The sequence below is a fragment of the Cricetulus griseus genome, chromosome 4 (genome assembly GCF_003668045.3).
Source record: "Cricetulus griseus strain 17A/GY chromosome 4, alternate assembly CriGri-PICRH-1.0, whole genome shotgun sequence".
Taxonomy (NCBI): domain Eukaryota; kingdom Metazoa; phylum Chordata; class Mammalia; order Rodentia; family Cricetidae; genus Cricetulus; species Cricetulus griseus.
The window spans coordinates 78,177,787-78,199,695 of record NC_048597.1 but is presented as its reverse complement, the minus strand read 5'-3'; the positions used below and the strand labels follow the sequence as shown (position 1 = coordinate 78,199,695).

The following is a 21,909-nucleotide window of genomic DNA, read 5'->3' as shown; positions in this document are numbered from 1 at the left end:
GTTACCGTGTGTGTGTGTGTGTGTGTGTGTGTGTGTGTGTGTGTGTGTGTGTGTGCATTGTTTATTTAAAATTATTTTAAATGAAGAGGGAAACTAAACAGGTGCCTGTGGATATGGATCACATGTACCAAACAGGTAGTAGTTGTGTTAGGGTTCAAATATGGACATACAAAGCTTCCAGAGACCGATGGGATGCCAAGTTCCCTCATGCTTCTCACTGACAGCCACCGTGGATGACTATGTTTAGACTTTATCCTAACACTAACAAAGCCAATCCAAAGTTCAAGAGTCACTGTTGAGATATTCCTAAGTCTCTCCAGGACTCTGTGGTTCTTTTTACCAATGTAAGCAATGTTTTGGAGACCGCTCATTCTTTCTTTCTTCATCTAATCAGGGGCAAAAAGGTGAAAATCTCCATTTCATGAAATTTGAGAATGTGACAGGAATCAGTCTGTCGGATCTGGCATTATCAGGATTAAACACTCTCAAGTCAGTAAGAATTGAATGTCAGAAAACCTTTGGGAAAGAGGGCATTGATTTTTTTATGGATAAAAATCTTTTATTCCATTTGTGATTAATTAATTCTTTATGATGTGAGATTCTCTGTAGACATAAAAAATGGGGACCATTACACCAAGAACTCAAGTATGAAGACAAATGTTACTCTCTACACAGTTAAAAATATCCATACCAAGGCATAATGAAAAAGGGCCCTAAACTATAAGCATTATAACAAGCAGTAGTGAACTAGGAACATACACTTAAAAGCTTCTGGTGTCTCATTTGGGAGTACTTGTCAACAATGAATCATATTAGATTGGGTTGTCCTCCTGCTAAGGTTTTTTCACTTAGATTCTACAATGATCCTAAGACAGAAGACCCAAGAGAGATTAGTTATCTACATCCAAATCATCTCCAATAAGGACTTTAAGAAACCACATGCCAGTTCTGTTTAGGAAATTCTCCAGGAGCAACCCTATCTGCTCTGACTACACAGCAAAGACAAGACAGTCAAACTGAAGCCAGAAACCAATACAAACAGCACACAGCTTTTTGGGATCCACATGAAGACTGGCCACACCTTATTAATACTAAAGGTCTAAGTCATACACCCTAGCACAAGTTATGCTGTACAAGCCTGGGAGCTCAACATGGGTCATTTTTTCTTGGAGTAAGATGGCAATCCACTCTTAAATTCCCACATTTATTATCCCCATTTCCAGACAAAAAGATAATTAATTTTATGCCTTAGAAATGAATTTATTTTTAATGACAAAATTCATAAATATAGTTTTATGATAAAGAAGAAATTCAAAGGCCTATCCAAAGTTTCATATCCAATTCACAACCATCTCTATATGGGATACTAGAAATCAATTAAGCAATAGGGCATGAAACTGCATGAGGTTCTATTTTTATCTAAAACTCATGACTCTCATTGGTTGTGTTAAGCCTAAATAAAATCTGTTTACGTGAGTGAGTCAGTTCACAGAAACAGGACCACCTGGGTGTAAGCCATCAGAGGAGAATTAACATGAACTTAGTTTAGGAATAACTAGGGCAGTCAATCTTTGTAGGAAGATGCAGATGAGGGTCACATTCAGTTTAGATATTTGATGAAGAAACCAATTTGTTTTATCTAAGAAGGAAGTGCTTTCACACACCCTTTACTTGCTGAATAACTGATTAAGAAACAATGGATTACACAATATGTAATAGGATGCTCCTTGTGGCTCAGTGAAGAATTTTACTGGGGAGATGTGCCTCAAAATGTCAAGTCTAAGGAATATGAGCAAGAGACTAGTCTGAAAATAAAAGTATTTTAAAAACTTACTTAGTAAAACCATATTTATATTCAGATATAAGGATACAGTATATTTGCTCAATAGCCAGCCTCTCTTACTTCTCTCAATAATATTTGATGTTTTCAGTGTAAATATTTTGCACATCACTTATCTGATTTATCCCTATGCATTTCAGTATTTGGTGATACTTTTGAATTGTGGTGTGTGTGTGAGTGTATGTGTGTTATATTATGGATAAGGAAGGATGACCATTAAAAATTAGAGATAAATGAATCTTTACATATTTATCTTCTATTTGGTAACATTGCTAAACTCACTATACAAGTGATTACACTGAAAACGAAAGCAGTCTTTTCTCTTTTACAATGTAGATAAGTTATTTTTCTTGCCTTATTGCACTGGCTAGTAAGTCTACTATCATAATTTGGTGATTTGTAACTTAGTGGTTCTTCTTTAAATTAGGAGAAAATTAACATTGTTTCTTTAAGTATTTCCCCTTGCCCTTCCTTCCTTCCTTCCTTCCTTCCTTCCTTCCTTCCTTCCTTCTTTCTTTCTTCCTTTCCTTTTTTTCTTTCTTTCTTTTTGTTGTTTTGTTTTTTCCCCTGTCCTTTTTTTAGTTATGGTTACACATACGTTTGAAGTTTTCTTGTTACTCTCTAATGCTCACTTAATTGTTGCTTTAATATGCTTTTTATTGTGTATAGTTCTGTCAATATATTATGAGCTTACTCGTATTTTCTTCTGAACATTCTAATTTCCCTCAGATACAGTTTTATCTTTAGAGTTTGTCTTACTTCGATTATCTCCAACACAATACATAATGATCTCCCAATCTTTTTCTGCTACATGTGTCAGTTCCACTATGGTTTCAATCCTCTGCCTTTTTCTTCTCATTTCAGCTCATGCTTTCCTGCCCCTTTGCAAGCTCAATATGTTGATTAGATTTTAGATTCTGTGAAGTTTCATTTGTTGAGTTCTGGCTATGTTGTCATTTTTATAAATGTCTTTAAACTCTGTAGTAATGCTGTGAAGATATTCGGAAGTGATTAGCTCAACCTTTTCAAAGTACTGCTTTTTAACAGTAGCCAGGTGTGACCACACCATATTTCATTGAAGACTGATATTTCCCTATCATGGGTGGTAGGTCAGTTCTGGGTATTCTGTTCAAAAATTTCATAAATTATGTTTTTTCAGTTTGTGGTGAGGATAAGATACCCACTCCTTTGTGAACACAGGGAGTCAGTACATGTCATCTGGGGAATTCTGTACTCTGCTAATGCTCAAGGGAGCCTATGCAGTCACAAGAGTTCTTTCTCCACACATTCCTTCCCAACTTATGTTCTTTCTTGAGCAATCTAGCGTTCCTATGTCTTCCCCCAATTCTCATCTCTCTCTAGCTTGGTGAAGACACACCACCTGGGTTCTCATTTTCCATGCCTTATCTTGGAAATTCTGTCAAAGCAGAAATTGTGGGCAGTTATAGGGCTCATCTTATTTGTAGCCCAGCCCTTAGGGATCACTGTCTCATACCTGGTGTCTTAAAAACAATTCTACTGAGTTTAATCTTTTTTGTCATACAACTGTGTAAATTTAATCCTGCAACTCCATCTTAGCCCACTGTGATAGACAGGGTTAGTAAGACCTAGGGTGAGAAAAGTCTTGTTGCAGGATGTTACTGCAGTTCTTGGGGTTGCTTTTTCACTTGATACACATTCAATATCTGATGTTGATAGAGATAGCTGTTATAGATAAGGATACTCTGGGGAGTCTCCAATAATCTAAGAAGTCACCTATAGACCCTTAATATTCTAGCACAAAGCTGTACTTTCTTTAGTGTGCAACTTCAGATACTGAAAAGCAATTCCTGCTATGCGGAGTGATAAACGAGAGCTGGGCTGGGGGTATTAGGAAAATGCCCACAGAAATAACTCTTACAAGAGAATTATCAGAACTACATAGTTATAAGCAGCAAGGCTCCTTTCTCAATGACTTTTAAGCCACGCACACTGATGGAACAGCTAAACAACTAGGTCTGTGTAATGCATGGGTCACTAACATACTGGAAACAGAAATGCCACACTATAGCCTTCCAGGAATACTGCAAAGGGACTAAAGTCTTTCAGGAATACTGCAAAGGAACAGCCTTGCAAACAGTATATTTATCCCTATGATAGTTTATTCCCATTGTCATCTAGATAAGAGCTAGAACCACCTAGGAAAAGAGCTTCTGGGCACTCCTGTGAGAGGTATTTCCTAAGGTTAGATTAGCTTCTGGGCATGCCACTGAAGATTTTCTTGATTCTGTTAATTGAGATAGGAAGACCTGCCCTGAATGTGGTCAGCATCACTCCATGGACTGAGGTACTGGACTAACTAAGAAGGAGAAAGCAAGCTGAGGACCAGAATCTCTCTCTCTGCTTTTGACTGCATATGAAATGTGACCAGCTGCCTCCTACTCCTGGCATCATGCCTTCTCTTCCATGATGAACCAAACCCTCACCCTGGGAGACAAAACAGGTGCTTCCTTCAGTTGCTTTTGTTGGGTGTTTCAATCACAGCAACAGGAGAAGTAACCAAGGTGACTCAGCTTTTAAAAAGAGAGGTCTATGGAAAGAATGGCTTAGTAATGAATACAGAGAGATACCTGAACAGCAGTGAATGACTTACTTAGTTGATGGGAAAGAGGCCTGGGAGAAACTTAACTATAAATTCTGAAGGAAGAAGCCTCATGATGACAGACAACCTAGTGGGGGTAAAATGTGGGTGTTTCATTATCACTAGAAAGCTCCCCCTTCAGTTAAGGTACTCAGTGACTACCTGGCCAGAGTGGCTATGATGCCATGTAAATGTGACTAATGAGATGAGATAGACACAGATCAAACCTGCTTGTAAGGCATGAGGCTACTAACGGGTCTAGGAGTACAGACTCCTCAAAGATCGTCTGGTGTTTGCCACTGTCTGACACTGGCCACTGTTAGATGCCAAGGCTGTCTTCATCCTGGCATTACCCAATGAACCCCATGCCATTGGCATTTTTCATTAAGGTATCTTGGGTTAGGGACATAGGTTGGTGGTAGAGGGCTTCCCTGGACAAGACCCTGAGTGGGATCATTAGCACTATAAGCAAATACTGTACTGATAATAGTTTTAGTAAAAGACCTATTGACTAGGTTAGATTCATACAGTAGTTGGGAAGGAGGGAGAGACATTCACAGCGCTTGGATGTCCTAGCAGACTCACCTAAGTTTCTCACGGAGCCATTCATTGCACTCTCCTTTGTGTGCGATTTACTCATCTCTTATAAAAGTTACCCCCAGGAATTTAATAATTTTTATTGATACTGTGAAATTTCCTTGTCCTTTCATAAAACAGGAGAAAATAGCTTTTCCCTTAATCATTCCCATTTTTTACTGGAATAAAAAAAAATAAGCATCCATTAAGTTTCTATTGTTATTTTGCCACAGAACTGAACTACAGAAATGGGTGTCCTAAGAAAATGATGAAATTCTTAGACTATCCAATTATTCCAACTGTTATAATAGGAATACTGCACTAGCATTAAGAAACTCTTCACACATAGGTTTGCATACAGACACACACTCGGAATATAAATATTACAGCATTTTCCTTAGTAGAATGGAATTTACAGATGTTTCCTGTAAAAATTGTATGCAAATCCACCTCAGACACCTGTGCAAACTTAGCTTAATTACTCAACTGCTATTGATATGCCTATGCCCTCACCTGTGCCTAGAAGGCGGCATAAGTATCAATGTGAAACTGAAAATTTAAAATTCACCAAAATCCACAAGCATCCTGTAATACAAGCCTCAGAGAAAATACTATTCTTAGTCAATGCTAGAAAAGGTGAAATTACATTATTGTCTCCTTACAGCGTTAGCATTTCCCTGACACCAAGGAAGGCAAAAATCAGCGCTCACTCTCAGGCAGGGAGGCAATCATTCTCATCCTTGTTTTACAATTTGAGACTTACAAAGGTCTCATGAAGGTTAACACATGATAGCTGAAGGTGTTCAGGGGAGGAAGTAGATGAAAAGAGTAATTTGGGAAAAAAACAGTATGTGATTTTTAAGCAGATTTTACAACTGGACAAATTGATGACAAAATACAAAGGATTCTTGATAACTCATCTAAGAGTCTGAAGACCTCAGTGAACAGAACGTAATTCATCACTTGTACTGTAAGCCATCCCTGCTCCAGAAGAACACTCGTCTCCTCATTGTGCTCCCAGCAGAGCGGGAGTGAGGCAGCTGCCTTAATGGTCCATATATAATGAGTCCCTACCTTGGTCTTGCTTCAATACAAACAAAACTGTTTTGTCTTCTTGTGGATTATCATCACATATTTCAACTAAATAGGTACATTTTGTTGCCTGGAAGAACAATGAAGAACAAAATAAAATCTAAATGATACACCTTTTCGAGTATTTAGGTTAACACTAAGTTTAAGAAGCTGCATGTATAAGGATGGCCTGGGGGTACATGTGGGCTTTGAGAGTAAATCTTCTGGGCTGGAGAAATGGCTCAGTTGGCATGGCGCTTGGCTTGCAAGTACAAGGACCTGAACTTGATCCCCAGAACTTATGTCAAAAATCCAGATGTGGTGGTGCACACTTGTGAGCACTGAGCACTGGGGAGGTGGAGACAGGCATGACTCTAGGGTTTGCTATCATCCTGCCTTGCCTAGGTGGTGAACTCCAGATGCCAATAAAAGACCTGGGCACAAAGGGAGAAAAGAAAAGGATGGAAAGTGGGTAAGTGTCTGAGGAGGGCAGTTGAGATTGTCCACATGAATGAGTTATCATACATAAATCTCTCTCTCTCTCTCTCTCTCTCTCTCTCTCTCTCTCTCTCTCTCTCTCTCTCTCTCTTTCTCTGCTACACAATTGTTTCAAACAGGATGCCCATGATGATGTAATGTCAATCTCACTCAGGTTCAATGTCATTCCTTTATTCCTTTCCCTTCCCCCAGGTGGAGACCCACAGAAAGACTCTTCAGGGAGACATGCATCTTTCTTCTGTGAGGAAGAGAGAGAGATCACTGAGCAGGACACAAAAAGACATGGTGCCTAAACAAAAGGCTTGGCGTTGGGCAGCTCCATTCAGAAAACAACTGAAGATCAGGAAAAGAAATTCCTTTCTAGTTAGCCATGGCAGGTACCCAGCTGTGAAGGCCTCCTGGCATAGACTGTCTACCTCCCTGATCTTCTCTCCCCAGAGGGAACAATATTTGGGGTCCCACTGCTTACTTCTTAGGGCACATAGAATTTGTCATTTGATTTTTATGGGCACCCACTGGCAAGGGATTTATTATATCATTTTACAGATGAGAAGACTAGATCAAAACGATGAACTTCTCGAAAGTCACTCAGCAAGATGAGAACCTGAAGTTACTAGAGCTCAAGGCATGTGTGTTCAAGCTGGCCATTCACACACAGCTCTCATTTCTACATTCCCTGTCTGTCTGTTTGTTTGGTTTTTTCTTTTTCTTTTTTTTCTTTTTTCTTTTTTTTTTTTTTTTTGCTTTTACATTAATGAGCCAATCCCCAGAATATCACACAATAACACTGGGGAATATTGCTGGTAACTATTAGAAGATTAAATGTGTCAGAAAATAGGATGTTTCACACAGCAGAGTCTCTCAATGCTGACAATACTACACATGAGGTGTGGTCAGTCTTATGATGGTTCGTAGTGACTGTCAACTTGACAGGACCTGAAATCATCCAGGAGACACACATCTAAGTATGTCTGTGAGGGAGGTTCTGGCTGGGTTCGAGGTGGGAAGATCTACACTGACTGTGGGCAGCACCATTCCAGGGCCTGAGGTCCTAGGCTGAATACAAAGGGTGAAGTGAGCTGAGCACCAGCACCTAGCTTGCTCTGATTCCTCATTGAGAACCTCATGATTTTACCTCTAAGATGGGCTGTACCCTCAAGTTGTGAGCCAAAACCCTCCTCCCTTAAGCTGCTTTGGTTGAGCATTTGATTCCAGCAATTTGGAAAATAATTAACACAGCCAGCTCTTCTAAATCTTTATAGCAGGGCACACAGCCAGCCTGCCCAAGGTCACAGCATCATGCAGGACTTGGAGCTGGGATCCCAGTAATAACTGTTCGAGTCCAGTGTGCTCTGGATGGCTGTGATAAACTAATCTCCATGAAGTAGAGAACTAGGGGTAGGACTATATTAGAGAAGGTCCAAAGTCATACAGGTTAAAGAGCAAGCACATGGCAGAAGCAAGTAAACAAGTGTAGGGTGATAATGAAGAGAGGAGCCAGATGCACAGTGGGGATAAGAGTTTGTGAGGTGGAACCATACAGCTGTTTCCTTGGCTTGGTGTGCAGACCAATGCAGTCAGCTTCTGAATGGGCTACCAATTCCAATATCAGGGGTTATAGGAAAGCTAACAACCAGATGTGTGGAAGTGGGGCTTTGATAACACACACACACACACACACACACACACACACACAGAGAGAGAGAGAGAGAGAGAGAGAGAGAGAGAGAGAGAGAGAGAGTGAGTATGATGGCAGGAGAGAAAGAACAAGAAATATTCAGACAGACAATCAAGGCAGGCTGAACATGGGCCATGGATCACCTATTACAATCTAAGGTAGATGAGGGGGTGAGTTGGCCATGTGTTGAGCTAATGTTCCATGTAGTTGACTCCTTCTTAATTCATGAAAGCAGCATATTTTTATCACATTTGGGCCTCTTGAATTTTGTTGGCACCATTAGCCTCATCATGCTTAGAGGCAGAGCATCCAGCATGACAGTCCTTAGGAAATGATGACTGCCAAGACCAAGTCTCGGGAGCTCTTGGGTTGGATTGCCAGCACCCACATTGTGGCTCACAAACGTCTGTAACTCCCGTTCCAGGGTAACTGATGCCTTTTCTGGTTTCCACCTGTACCAGGAATACATACAGTATATAAATATACATGTAGCAAAATATGTAGATCAAATTGTCTGTTGTTACCAAGAAACACAACTATTGGTAAGACACATACGTACTAAAAATCAAGGACAAAGACAATCTATCAAAATCACAGCAGACAAAAGCAAGATGACATGGCTATTCTAGTATCTGATAAAGATGACTCAAACCAAGGCTAGAGAGAAGACTCAGTACTGAGAAATACTAGCTATGCAAACAGGAAGACCCAAGTTTGAATTCCCAGCACCCATGAAATAGCTGAGTGTAGCTGCACAAATCTACCTAAGCTGTGCTGTTGGGGAAATGGACACAGGAGGCTTGCTGAGGTTTGCTGGCTTCCAGCCTAGCTACAGGTTCACTGAGGAACTCTCTTTTAAGGGTATACAGTGGAGAATGATAAAGCAGGACACTTGATATTCTCCTCTGGCCTCTACATGAATACACATAGGCACACATACCTACACACATGTGTGCAAACACATATCCCATATACACAATTACATATACAATCACATATACATGTACATATACATAAAGAAAGAAGGCCACTACATATCAATAAAGGGCACAATTCATAAAGAAGATACAAAAACCCCAAGTATACTCACACCAAACCACAGAGCTCCCAATCTCATAAAACAAACACTAATGGCAGAAAAGGTCAGAGATATCCTCATACAATAGCAGTTGGTGCTTTCAATAAACTATTCTCATTTTAGATAGGTCATCCAAACAAAGATCGGCAAAGAAACCCCATAGTTAAACTGTATCATAGGTCAAAGGACTTAAAGGAAGTATACAGAATATTCTGTTTAACAGAAACAGAATATATATTCTTCTCAGCAGTCATGAGACCTTCTGTGGGGCCTTCCCAGCCCAAACTAAGACTTAACAAATACAAAAACAACTGAAATTTTTAGTCTTATCAGTTCATAGTAAAATAAAGGCAGAAATTAATACAGCAAGAGAAACCATAGAAAATACACAAATAGATGAAGACTGAGCAATATACCCCTGAATGGCCAGAAGGTCACTGATAAAATCAGTAATGAAATTAAAGGATGAAACAATCAGATAAAAATGAAAGTACAACTTACCAGAACAGTTGGACACTGCTAAGGCAGTTCTAAGAAGAAATCTTTAGCAACGAGTACTCATATTTTAAAACCAGGATAATACCAAATAAATAACCTAATGATGTACCTTGCCGGTCTTCAAAGACCAGGAATAAGTCAAGCACAAAAGCAGAGGATGGCAGAAATGACTGAGATGGCAGTTAAAAGATTAATACATAGAACTAATCAGAATTGATTCTTCAAAAGCACAAACAAGACTAACAAATCCCTAGCCAAAATAACAAAACAGAAGAGACAGAAGACCCCCAAATACTAAAACTACAGAAGAAATGGAGGAGGCTATTTCAGATGCCAATGAAATTGAGAGGATCATTAGGAAATACTTGAAAACTTATATCCCAAATTCAAAGCCCTGGAAAATCTAAAAGGAATGGATGAATTTCTAGAAAGCATTGCCCTAAAATCAACCCCCCCCACACACACACCACACTACATGCACACAAACCAATTTCCCAAATGAACAGATGTAAAAGTTTTCAATAAAATTCTTGCATACAAAATTCAGGAACACATTAATTAATACCACACACCACTACCATGTTGGCTTCACTCCAATATATGCAAATGAGTAGACCTAAGGGCAAAGTATATGATCATCACCATTGCTGTGGAAAAGGCATTTGACAAAGTTCAACATCTGTTTGTGATAAAAAAGCCCTGAAGAAAGGAGAAATGGAAGGAAAATACTTCACTAGACTAAAGGGTACATAAGACAAACCTACAGCTAATATTATAGTAAATGGGAGAAAACAAAGCATTTCTTGCAAAGTCAGGGAAGGGACAAAGATGCTCACTGTCCCCACTTTATCTAGTATAATGCTTCAGGTTTAGCTAAAGCAGTGAGCCGAGGGAAAGGAAACAGGGACATAATTAGGAAATCAAGAAACTGAATTATTCCTACTTGCAGATGATTTTATTCTACATCCTAAGACCTAAAGGACTATCATCAGAAAACTCCCAGAAATGCATACACTTTCAGCACAGTAGCAGGATAAAAATGATACACAAAAATCAGTAGTGTTTCCATACATCAATTTCAAAGTTACCAAGAAAGAAATCAGGCACAGCAAAACAAACAAACAAAAACAAAAACAAAAAACCAACTATTTATAATAGATTTAAAAAATCTTTCAGTAAATTTAAGCAAGGAGGTGAAAGATCTCTACAATGGGAATTTAAAACACTGAAAAAAGAAACTGAAGACATTAGACGTTAGAAAGACCTCTCATGTTCATGGATGGGAAGAACTAATATTGTAAAGATGGCTATGTAACAGAAAGCCAGTTGTAGTCAGCACCAATACTCAATGAAATATTTTTTCATAGACCTGGGAAGGGGAAGAAGATCCTAAAATGTACACTGAATCACAAATGACTTAAATTCCCAACACCCAACCTCAAATCATACTGAAGAGCCATAGTGACGAAGATACCATGGCTCTTGTACAAATATAGACTGATAGAATACAGAAGCCATTCTTAAATCCTCCCAGCCAAAGAAACCTAATTTTTGATAAAGATGAAAAAAATCATACATTAGAAAAACAACAGCCTCGTGCTAGAGAAACTGGTAGAATGAAAGTAGATCCCTATCTCTCACAGAGCACACACAAAAATCAATTCAAAATGGATCAAAGACTTTTATACAAGACCAAACGTCTGAAATTGATAGCAAAATTATAGGCAGAACACTTTGAGGTACAGGCGCCAACAAGGACTTTCCAAACAGAACTCAATAGCACAGTAAATAATTTTAGGATCTGGCATGAAAGATTAAATGCCATTAAGACATTTCTGCCCAGTAAATGAAACACTCCCCAGCATGAAGAGACAACCTATATAACAGGAAAAATCTCTTTTCCAACTACAGAGCACACAGGGGATTAATATCAAAGTACACAAAATATTGCAAACATTAAACATTAAAACACTCAATCAATAAGTGTGATAGTGAACTGACTAGACAGTTCTCAAAAGAAGAAATACAAATGGCCAATAAATGTTTGAAAAAGTGTTCATCATCCTGTGCCTTCAGGGAAATATAAATAAAACCTTCAACGAGATTCCACCTCATCCCAGTCAGAATGGCCATCACCAAGAAAGAGCAAAGAAAAAACACAACCCAGTAACAAATTCTAGTGAGTCTGTAGAGAAAGAGGAACTTTTATGATGCTGCTCAGGGGAATGTAAAATTATGCCACACTATGGAAACATCGATTTCAAAGTTTCTCAAAAAGCAAAAGTTAGGTCAAGAGCAGGACCTAGGTAGACCACTTACTTAGTCTGTACTGGAAAGCCACTAAGTCAATGTACCTCAGAGATGTCTACACATCCATGCTTGCCAAGGCACTACTCACAAGAGCTATGTGAATCTGGACCAATCAAGCTGTCTGCCAACAGATGAATGGACAACACACACATGACACATATATTCAATGGAATGTTTTCAAACATAAAGAAAACATGAGATTTTGATATTTGTACAAAATGGATGGAAATGAAAAATCATTGAATTAAGCAAAATAAGCCATGCTAAGAAAAAGTACTACATATTTTCTCTCATATGTAAAAACTTAGGCTTAAAGGTGTGTGTGTGGGGGGCATATACCTTCATATAGGTCATGGAACTAGAAAGTGAATCATTGGAGGGGAGGAAGGGTCCATCAAAGCACAAGACAGAACTCCCTGTGGTCACAAAGGGAACTGGACAGACAGGAGGGCACTGGGGAAGAGGACAGTTAAAAAAATGTACAATGACATGTACATATAAAAATGTAATAATGAGCTCTACTTGTACATTAACTTCAGTAATTTAAGACATTTTAACTTTCTTTTTTAAATACAAATACCCGAGGCTGAAAGGAAGAGGTAGGGCTACTTCCCAGGCATAGCTACAGCTTAAACCGGCTTGGTCTCTAGCTCTACCCACCATACACTGGGCTCTGGAGCTAATGAAGTTTCCTCACACCCCTGTGTCTGGCAAGTTGGCCAGTGCACAGGAGGCTCTCCATATTCCCTTGGTTTCCTGCTGAATAAGGAGGCTCTGCTCATACCCACTCAATCACCAATGTCCCTTTCCCAGCCAAAGTGGAAAAAGCAGATAGAAAGGATTTTAACAGTGTGACTTTTGAAAGCTCCTGATCTATATACCTACAGAAAATACCTGGACCAGTTAGATACAAACAACACTTGTAGGTGGGACTATCACCAAAATGACAAATTTATCACATTAAAGTACTGTGTGGATTCCTGTCTCTGTTTGCTTAGCTAAATGGACCTACCATCACAAGTAGAGTAATAGACACCTAAGTAAAAACACCTTTCAGAATCCAAGCCCCATTGTAACCACATACAAACTATCCTTTGATGCTATGTACTGGGACTTGATTCAGTAGTGCCAAACTTTAGTCATCTTGTCTGATAAGGCAAGGATTTCAACACCTCACAATTTTATTTCAAGCCATCAATTACTTATATTCGCTGCTGTAGGTGGTGAGCTCACTGTCGTTGTGTATCCACTTGAATTCCAGAGGCCAGCTCCCTTCAGCTAGGCAGGTGAGGACAAGGCGGTTCCCTTCCAGGTGGATCTGTGGCAGGCCGGGCTCCGTTTTGAAATATGGTGCAACATCATCTAAGATATTAAAAAAAAAAAAACAGAAAGAATGGAGAAAGCTTAATGAAGTCAAAATGAAAATAATCCAATCTAATCGATAAATTAACATAAATAAGTCAGTTCCATGAACATTTCTAATTTTCAACAGTAGAGATGAAGGTTATATAGCCCAATTAAGTAGCAAATAATCCCTGATACACTAAGAAAAGGCAGCAACCTAGGAGATACTTCAAAATGCCAACGGGTCCATGAAATTATCAGGCATGTTCATACAGGTCCTTCCTCTTTAGAATTAATACCAGTCTATGCCTATTAAATGGACACACCAGGACATTCCTGCTCATGTAAGACACTTATTTCATTGATTTTAATTATTTTATTGTTTTTGTGTGTATTCAACTACATACACACATGCATATGCACTTGTGTTCCCATATGTGAGGTCACACATGCGTGAAGGTACATCAGTTAGATGTTTGTCAGATGTCTTCCTTAGTGGCTAGCCACCTTATTCACTGACATGGTCTCTTCTGTGAACCCAGAGTTCACAGTCTAACACCCAGATTTCCATGGAGACTCTCTGTTTCTACCTACTGTGTGCTGGGACAAAGGAAGTGCCACTACTGCCTAGGGTTTATGCCTTGAGTTCCTGCCCTGCCTTCCCCTGAAAATGGACTATAGAGCAGAGTCAGTAAGCCAAATAAAATAAACCCTTTCTTCTTGTGGTTGCTTTTGGTCATGGTGTTCTATCACAGAAATAGTCTGTCTGTAGACTATCACTGGGGCATGGCTCAGTAGTAGAGTGCTTGCCTAGAATTCCCCAGTGAGGGGCAAATCTTATAGTGACAGGGTGGGTATGGATGAGTGCTAGAACATTTGCCTAAAATCCCCCCAGTGAGGAGCTGGGGTGTGGCTCAGTGGTAGAGCACCTGCCTAGAACCCCCCAGTGAAGGGCTAGGGGTATGGCTCAGGGGTAGAGCACCTGCCTAGAATCCCCCAGTGAAGGGCTAGGGGTATGGCTCAGGGGTAGAGCACCTGCCTAGAATCCCTTGTGAGGAGCTGGAGCATGGCTCAGTGATAGAGCACCTGCCTAGAAACCCCCAGTGAGGAGCAGGGGGTGTGGCTCAGTGGTAGGGTGCTTTCCTCACAAGGACCAGTCCTGGCTTTAATCCCTGGCACCACAATAAACAAACAAATGTGCATTGATCTCGTGGGATAGAGCATGCAGCAGCATTGAGAATATGAAGATAGAGTAAGACATTGTCACTTTCCCTTCTTAGAGTTGATCTAGTTCTCATGCAGGAATATAAACAGCCAACTGTAAGGTGCTGTAATGAAATATGTCACTCAAATGTCAGGAGGAGTCACTAATACAGGCCCTGTTGGGAGAGTCCCACCTGCTTTTGCTCTGAGCTGCTTTTTAAGTGCATCCTTGGGTTCTGATTGTCAACTGTGTGTCCAATTTCCCTTTCTGCTATGTACTTCAGCCCAAATCATCCACTCCTATGACCCAAACAGTGCAATAAAGCCGAATTGCAATAGATATAACTCTGATGCCTTGGGGTTCACTGAGCCGCAGGCTTTATTAATGGCCTGCCATTTGCTCTCTCTTTAACAATAGAAAAAGAAATGCTACTTCATAGGGTTCCAGTGTCCTACACGCATGCCTCATAAAAAATACATCTTTTTGAAAGAAAAAAGCTTTAAGATACAAGCTCAAGAATGTGAATTTGTGACTACACCTGACAGAGCATCATCAATTTAACATATTATACAATGGCTTGGAATTTAAATGACACTGCAGTTCGATTCTTCATAGAATTCACAGGTAACTACACACACGTCTACTATGAAGAAATTGCTATGCTGGGTACTGGGATCAAGTAGGAAAATCACTCTTAAGGAATAGCTTTATATACTAGGAAAGCAAATATCTTGTGATCTAAATGGCCATAGAATGGCTGTTAGCTCAGAGGCTGGCCATTCATTACAAGAAGAAAGGACAAGCACACGTTGTTAAGGCCCTGGAGTTTTAAGTGTCTAAATTGAAATTATCACCACAGGTGTTTTAGCATAACCAGCATGGAGAATTAGTTACCCCTCTAAGACCAGTGATCTTTCCCACAGAAAAGCACACAGTTGAACTTGAAATTTAAAGAGGGCCAGAAGGTAGCTAAACATGGACACTTTGGAAAGAGGAAGAGTGTATATGACTTGTTCACCCCATCTTAGAGCCCTGGGGCCTCATAGCCACAGCAACTAATTTGAAAGAAACAAGACAATAGGTCATTGCGTCTATGGTAATACTAACTGAGCTACTGATGTTCAAAAGCAGAAGGTAGAGGAGTGTTAAGAATCTCATCTGGAATTATAGCTATCTTTCCCTCCTGCTTCCCTTACATGCAAGTGATCCTAGGAGATGCTAGAGAATGTTAAAATGGAACATGTTAACACCCAGGTGCAGTTTCCATGAGGTTATCATCCACGACAGGGTGGGGTATTGCAGGGATATGATTGTTTTGAGGTCACCCATGCTTTGTAAGCCCATCAGCTCACTGTGGAAAAAGAAGCTTGATGTATCAATGGTGCCCTATCTATAGTGAATAGACATTTGTTCATCTCCTCAGAAGTTAAGAGAACACCTGGATCTCCATGCAGGGGTGCATAGAACCCCACAAAAACATGCGATCTTTTTGTAGTTTACATGGGCAAAAAAATGCCTGCAAAGACACACCAGGAAAAGACAACAAGTACCTAAGAGGTATTCATGAGACCCTGACCAGGAAAACACCAATGGTCCATTCACTGATCTTTAGAAGGATGGAAACATCCCAAATATAACCACTAGACCTGGCCTCTCCCCTAAGAAAATGTGCTGAGTATATGAATACTTGTGTATTCTGACAATAAGCTCACTAAGTCCCTGTCCCTGGGATGAATAACCATGGAAAACCGTGAAATTTCCATTTTCACATACTTTTAAATAGAACGTAAATCATTTATGAAACAGAGAGTCTCATTTGTCTGGATAACACAGATTTAAGGTCCATTCAAAAGAAAGGACCAGACTTAATGTTCTCTCAAATCAACATCATAATTTTATGACGTCCAAGTCACTTCCCCAAATGGACTTTTAAGATTTTTAGATAAATGTAAATGGATTTAACTTTACCTGTCCATTGCAAAGATAATCTTCTCATGGAAAGGGACTGTGACCATATGACAGAGTAGAAGCAGTTGCCATGGTGAGGAGACAGGTACAAGAAGCCAAGGCTGAGCCTTGTCTTGTGGCTCCACTTCCTGCACACAGACGGGGCATCTTCCTGGGTGTTTTGATTATGTACTCCACTACAGAAAATGTAGAAGTTATCAGAAACCTCTAAGGGCAGAACGATAGGAAGTAACCACCGGGAACTAATAACATCAAGTAACCAGCTAATCACATAACTGCTGCTGGGAATCCAGCTAAGACTGGGTCTTCCTTATTATTTGTTTTTAGCTATCACTGTGTATGTGGATGGCGTGTGGAAACATATGACATAGCAGTTAAGAGAACAACTTTGTGGAGTCAGTTCTCTCTTTGCAGTTTTATGTGGGGCCTGGGGAGCAAATACAGGTCATCAGGCTTGCATACCATGTGCTTTTTACCAGCTGAGCCATTTCATGAACCCTCCATCTTATTGGGGGAGTGGGGAGGAGAATATTGTTGATTAGGCTAGACTGGCTGGCTAGGGAACTCCAGGAACCCTCCTGTCTTCCCTTTCTTCAGCAACAGGGTTACAAATGCACTGCCATCCCCAGCTTTTAGGCGAATGCTGTGGATCGTATTCCAGTCCTTATGCTTGTGTGGCAAGCACTTTACACACTAAGCCATCCCCTGGCTCCACTCCTCTGTTTTGAAGAGATAATTAATGAAGAATGACAGTCAACTTCCACTTAGCAAAGAAAGCAACCATATCACAAACAAAGGAAGTCCCAGGCAGACAAACCCCACATGTTCTGGTACAGTGGGATGAAGCACCTGCAATCAGCTCCATCAATCAGTGGGGGTCTGGCAGGAAGGACCCTGATCATGGCATGAATGGGCAATCAGACTAAGCAGGACCTTTCATTACTGAACTCCACTCTGCCACAGCAAAAATTCCCCAGGGCAACCAACCGTTCCATTTAAACCACTAATCTTCCTTTAAAAGTTCCTTTATATCAAGTCCTAACATTTTCACGCCCCAAGCTAATGAATTTGCTACTCACAGAAAATATTACTTTTTTTTCCGAACTCCAGGGAGAAACAAAAGCATGGGGCATAACGGATCACCTATGATGTGGGCTGGAGAGCGTAGGTAGAAGATCCTGCTCTGGTCGAAGCAGTCATTCCCAGCTCTGCTGCCAGCAGTGCATTATGCACGCAGGGAGACCAAGAGTTTAATCCCAACAAATAACATGCTTTCCTCACAACAGTAATATTCATAGTTTTAAAGAAAACAATTACGAATTTAAAACATGCTCCTGGGGTAAAATCTAAATATATTACTAAGTCATTCTGTACTGTGGTTAAATCCACAGATCTGCAAGGTCACGGTGTGATTGCCATAAGTGGACCCTGATGTTTGAGGAATATAACCCACATGCCTGAGGACGAGGCAATTCAAATGCACTTTCTGTGATCACCATGTACATGCTTTTGTGGATGAAAGTAGCCCAGAAGGGGAAGAGAAGAATCCATGTTGCACAATGATCAAACTAGGTAATTATCACACCATAAAGATGTGGCAGCTGAGTGGGACAAGAGAGGTAATGGGGTGACCAGGATCAGATGTGTTATATGCATATAATTAACCTAAATAGTAAACCAAACAAACAAACCGAAGAAATAGAACTGGTCCTGCATCATAGCTAATCCCCAGGCTCCATACTCTTAGATAATCACAAATACTTATAAATATTTTTGGGAGAATAGACAGATCTGGATTATCATACAACTTCTGCCTATGTCAGTTTATTAATTCCCACTCCCACTTGAAAAAAAACAAAGTGAGAATCAGAAGTTCTGAGGCAAAAATAATTAAAAGGTAGCTACTAGGAACACACAAACACAAGCATCATCAAAAGAAACCATCCATCTAGGCAGTGGCATACAACTTTAATTACAGAATTCAGGGAGGCAGAGCCAGGTGGATATCTGTGAGTTTGAGGCCAGCCTGGTCTACAATGTGAGTTCCAGGACATCCAGAGCTACACGTAGAAACCTTATCCCCCCAAAAAAAAACAAAAAAGGAGAAGGAAATAGAGGAAGGAAGGAAGGAAGGAAGGAAGGAAGGAAGGAAGGAAGGAAGGAAGGAACCATCCAAGCTGAGTATGGTGTCATGCATCTGCAATCCCATCACTAAGACTAACTGGGACTACACGGCAAGATTGTGTTTTAAAAGACAAAACCAACAAATAGAACATAAAACTAAAGCAATGTATTCTGATGACTATGAAACAAAAGAATAAAGTATGCTTTTCAAGTTGTTGTCTGGTAAGCATTTCCAATGGCTAGCTCACTGTACACCCCTCTATTAGCACCGTGTGGTGTTTCTGGTCACCATGAAAAGGCCCCATAGGCCATCCCAGCTCTGCACAGAAACAGAGACCAAAGCCCTGAATGCTCACTATTGTTCCAGTTACAAGGTTACAAACACTCTCATTCCCAAGCACTACTGAGTCTCCTGGCTGCTAAGAGCTGGGGATGTAACTGGCTCCAAGCCAATGAGCTCACAGTCCAGAAATGAGGCTTGCAAACAAGCCAAGAGCATCCCAAGAGAGACAGCTGAGGTATAAAGTTGGTGCTGAGCTCAGCAGGGAACACTGCTGAGGTTCCCCCCATGCTAAGGACTTAACATCCTAGGAAGGCCAGGACCTGGATGGGTACAGACACCAGGGGAACCAGCAAGCTGAGTCACAGAGGACTGTGGCTCAGCAGTCTCTCTGATGATGGGTTTGTGGCATTTCTAGCTATTTACTTAGATATACAGTAGCTTTCAACAGCTCTTGAAGGCTTTTAAAAGAACTTTTCTCTGTATCATCCTTAATGATAAAGAATTTTGTGTCTAGAGTGTTAGGGAGGCTGCGCCCCCCCAACCCCCGTGTGCGTGTGTGCGTGTGTGCGTGCGTGCGTGCGTGCGTGCGTGCGTGCGTGCGTGCGTGCGTGTGTGTGTGTGTGTGTGTGTGTGTGTGTGTGTGTGTACATATTCATGTACAGGGCAGAGGTCTATACTGGGTATCTTTTTCAATCGTTTTCCATCCTACTTTTGGGGGCATTGTCTCTCAGTGGATCAGGAGCTCAGATTCTTTTTTTTTTTCTTTTTTGAATTTTTTTATTTTTATTTGAGTTAGAAACAAGATTGTTTTACATGTCAATTCCAATTCCCTCTCCTTCTCCTCCTCCCCTGCCCCCCACTAACACTCTACCTATCCCATACCTTTTTTGGTCCCCAGAGAGGGTAAAGCCTTCCATAGGGGGGTCTTCCGAGTCTGTCATATCCTTTGGGATAGGGCCTAGGCCCATCCTGTGTGTCTAGGCTCAGGGAGTATCCCTCTATGTGGGATGAGCTCCCAAAGTCCATTCCTATGCTAGGGATAAGTACTGATCTACTACAAGGGGCTCCAGAGATTCCGAGGTCTCCTCACTGACACCCACATTCATGGGGTCTGGAGAAGTCCCATGCTAGTTTCCCAGCTATCGGTCTGGGGACCAAGAGCTCTCCCTTGTTCAGGTCAGCTGTTTCTGTGGGTTTCACCTGCCTGGTCTAGATCCCTTTAGGGACTCAGATTCTACGTGTCTGACTGGCCATCACTAGCTCCAAGGATCCTCACATCTCTCTGCCTGCTCAGTGCTGGGATTACAGGCACATGACCTTACACCTGGCCTTTTATACGGGTGCTGGGAATCCAAGCACAGGACCTCTTGCTTACATGGTGATGGCTTTCCTGACCCATCTATCTCCTCAGCTCCCAACAAATAAGAATTTTACAAGTGTTTCTAGATTCCGACTAAGAAATAGACCTCAGAGCCGATTTGCTGGCTGCTGTGTCTGGCCCATCTGTGATATATAAAGTCTTATAGGGACCTCATGGCACCTCTGGAGAGACCCAGAGGACATCCCAGAGCACAAAGAGTAGCCTAGTCAGTGTGTTAGTGATTGCCAAGTTTGGTTTGGGATAAGGTCTGAGGACTCAGGCACCAAGGATTCAGAGCATAGTGTAAGACCAAACAGCAGGCAGACTAGACTGTCCTTCTCCCCATTTCTCTGCCCTCCTCTACTTTCTGAGGGGACATAATCAGGAGGGACATGCTTCAGGTCAAAGCTGTATTGCAGGATGAGGGGAAAGCTCCTCTGGAGACAGCATAAGGACCTGAATTCCATATGAAGTCCCACATCAGAAAAGCCATATAAAAAGGTAACTTCCCACAGCTGGTAAAGACAGAGCGAGGATGTAGCCCCAGCCAGTCTGGCTCCAGAGCTGGCATGCTCAGACACTGCACTAACAATGAGGTGCTTCCGAATCTTGGCGATAGAGACTCTACAGGAAAGTCAACTTGCTTTATTGACAGTAATATTATTGATTCTTACATTAAACAACCCCCAGCAGAAACCAGACCGGCTAAAATGAGGAGGCTGAAACACCCACTTTTTCTCAAAAGAAATTTTGGGTTTGGGCAGTAGCATAGTCAGTAAATTGACTGCTGTGCAAATATGAGGTGTCCTGTGTGGATCCCCAGAACCCATGAAAAAGAGCCTTGCATGATGTTACATACTTGGATTCCTGCACCAATAAGATGGAGATGGGAATCTTTGGGGCTTGCTGTTCAGCAAGACTAGAGCAACTGTGAGCTCCAGGATAGTGAGGAACCCTGTCTCAAAACACAAGGTGGGTGCCTCCTGAGGAATGGTAGCGAAGGATGTATTCCAGCCTCCACATATGCACACATGTGCATGCACATATACCTGCACACACACAAAAGCTCGAACTGAATGTCAGTAGATCTTTCTATAAAGTCTCCATGAAGCTTGGTGCTCAGAAGTTTACTTAACAAATGTGGGGCTTCCTTGTGGTTGGACCACAGCATCCTCTGGATACTTGGATCTGAATGTGAGAATGGGGAACATAGGAGGCACCCTGTGATTTCCAGCACACAGAATACAAACAGCTTGCTGAGGCATCCAGCTGGTGGGGAAGTCAAGCTGATTATCTTCGTTCTTTGAAATCAATGTGAATTAATGGCATATTTAGGGAACTCATGGGGTGAACCTAACCCTTCCAATATTCCCCCTAAGAAACCACTCAAGCTTTCGGTGAGATTAATCCACAGCTGAAGCTGATGGGGGGAAACATAAATGGGGTATTTATGTACC

At 41.0% G+C, this 21,909-nt stretch overlaps 1 protein-coding gene across 1 annotated transcript in view; it reads right to left on the bottom strand.

Annotated features, from left to right (window-relative positions):
* The window catches only part of Sdk1 (sidekick cell adhesion molecule 1), a 954,927-nt gene that overhangs the window by 586,718 nt on the left and 346,300 nt on the right, over positions 1 to 21,909 (bottom strand). Inside the window, exon 2 of the mRNA XM_035444149.1 lies at positions 13,372 to 13,531. Coding sequence (XP_035300040.1) covers positions 13,372 to 13,531 — 160 coding nt within the window. The remainder of the gene's footprint in view (positions 1 to 13,371; positions 13,532 to 21,909) is intronic.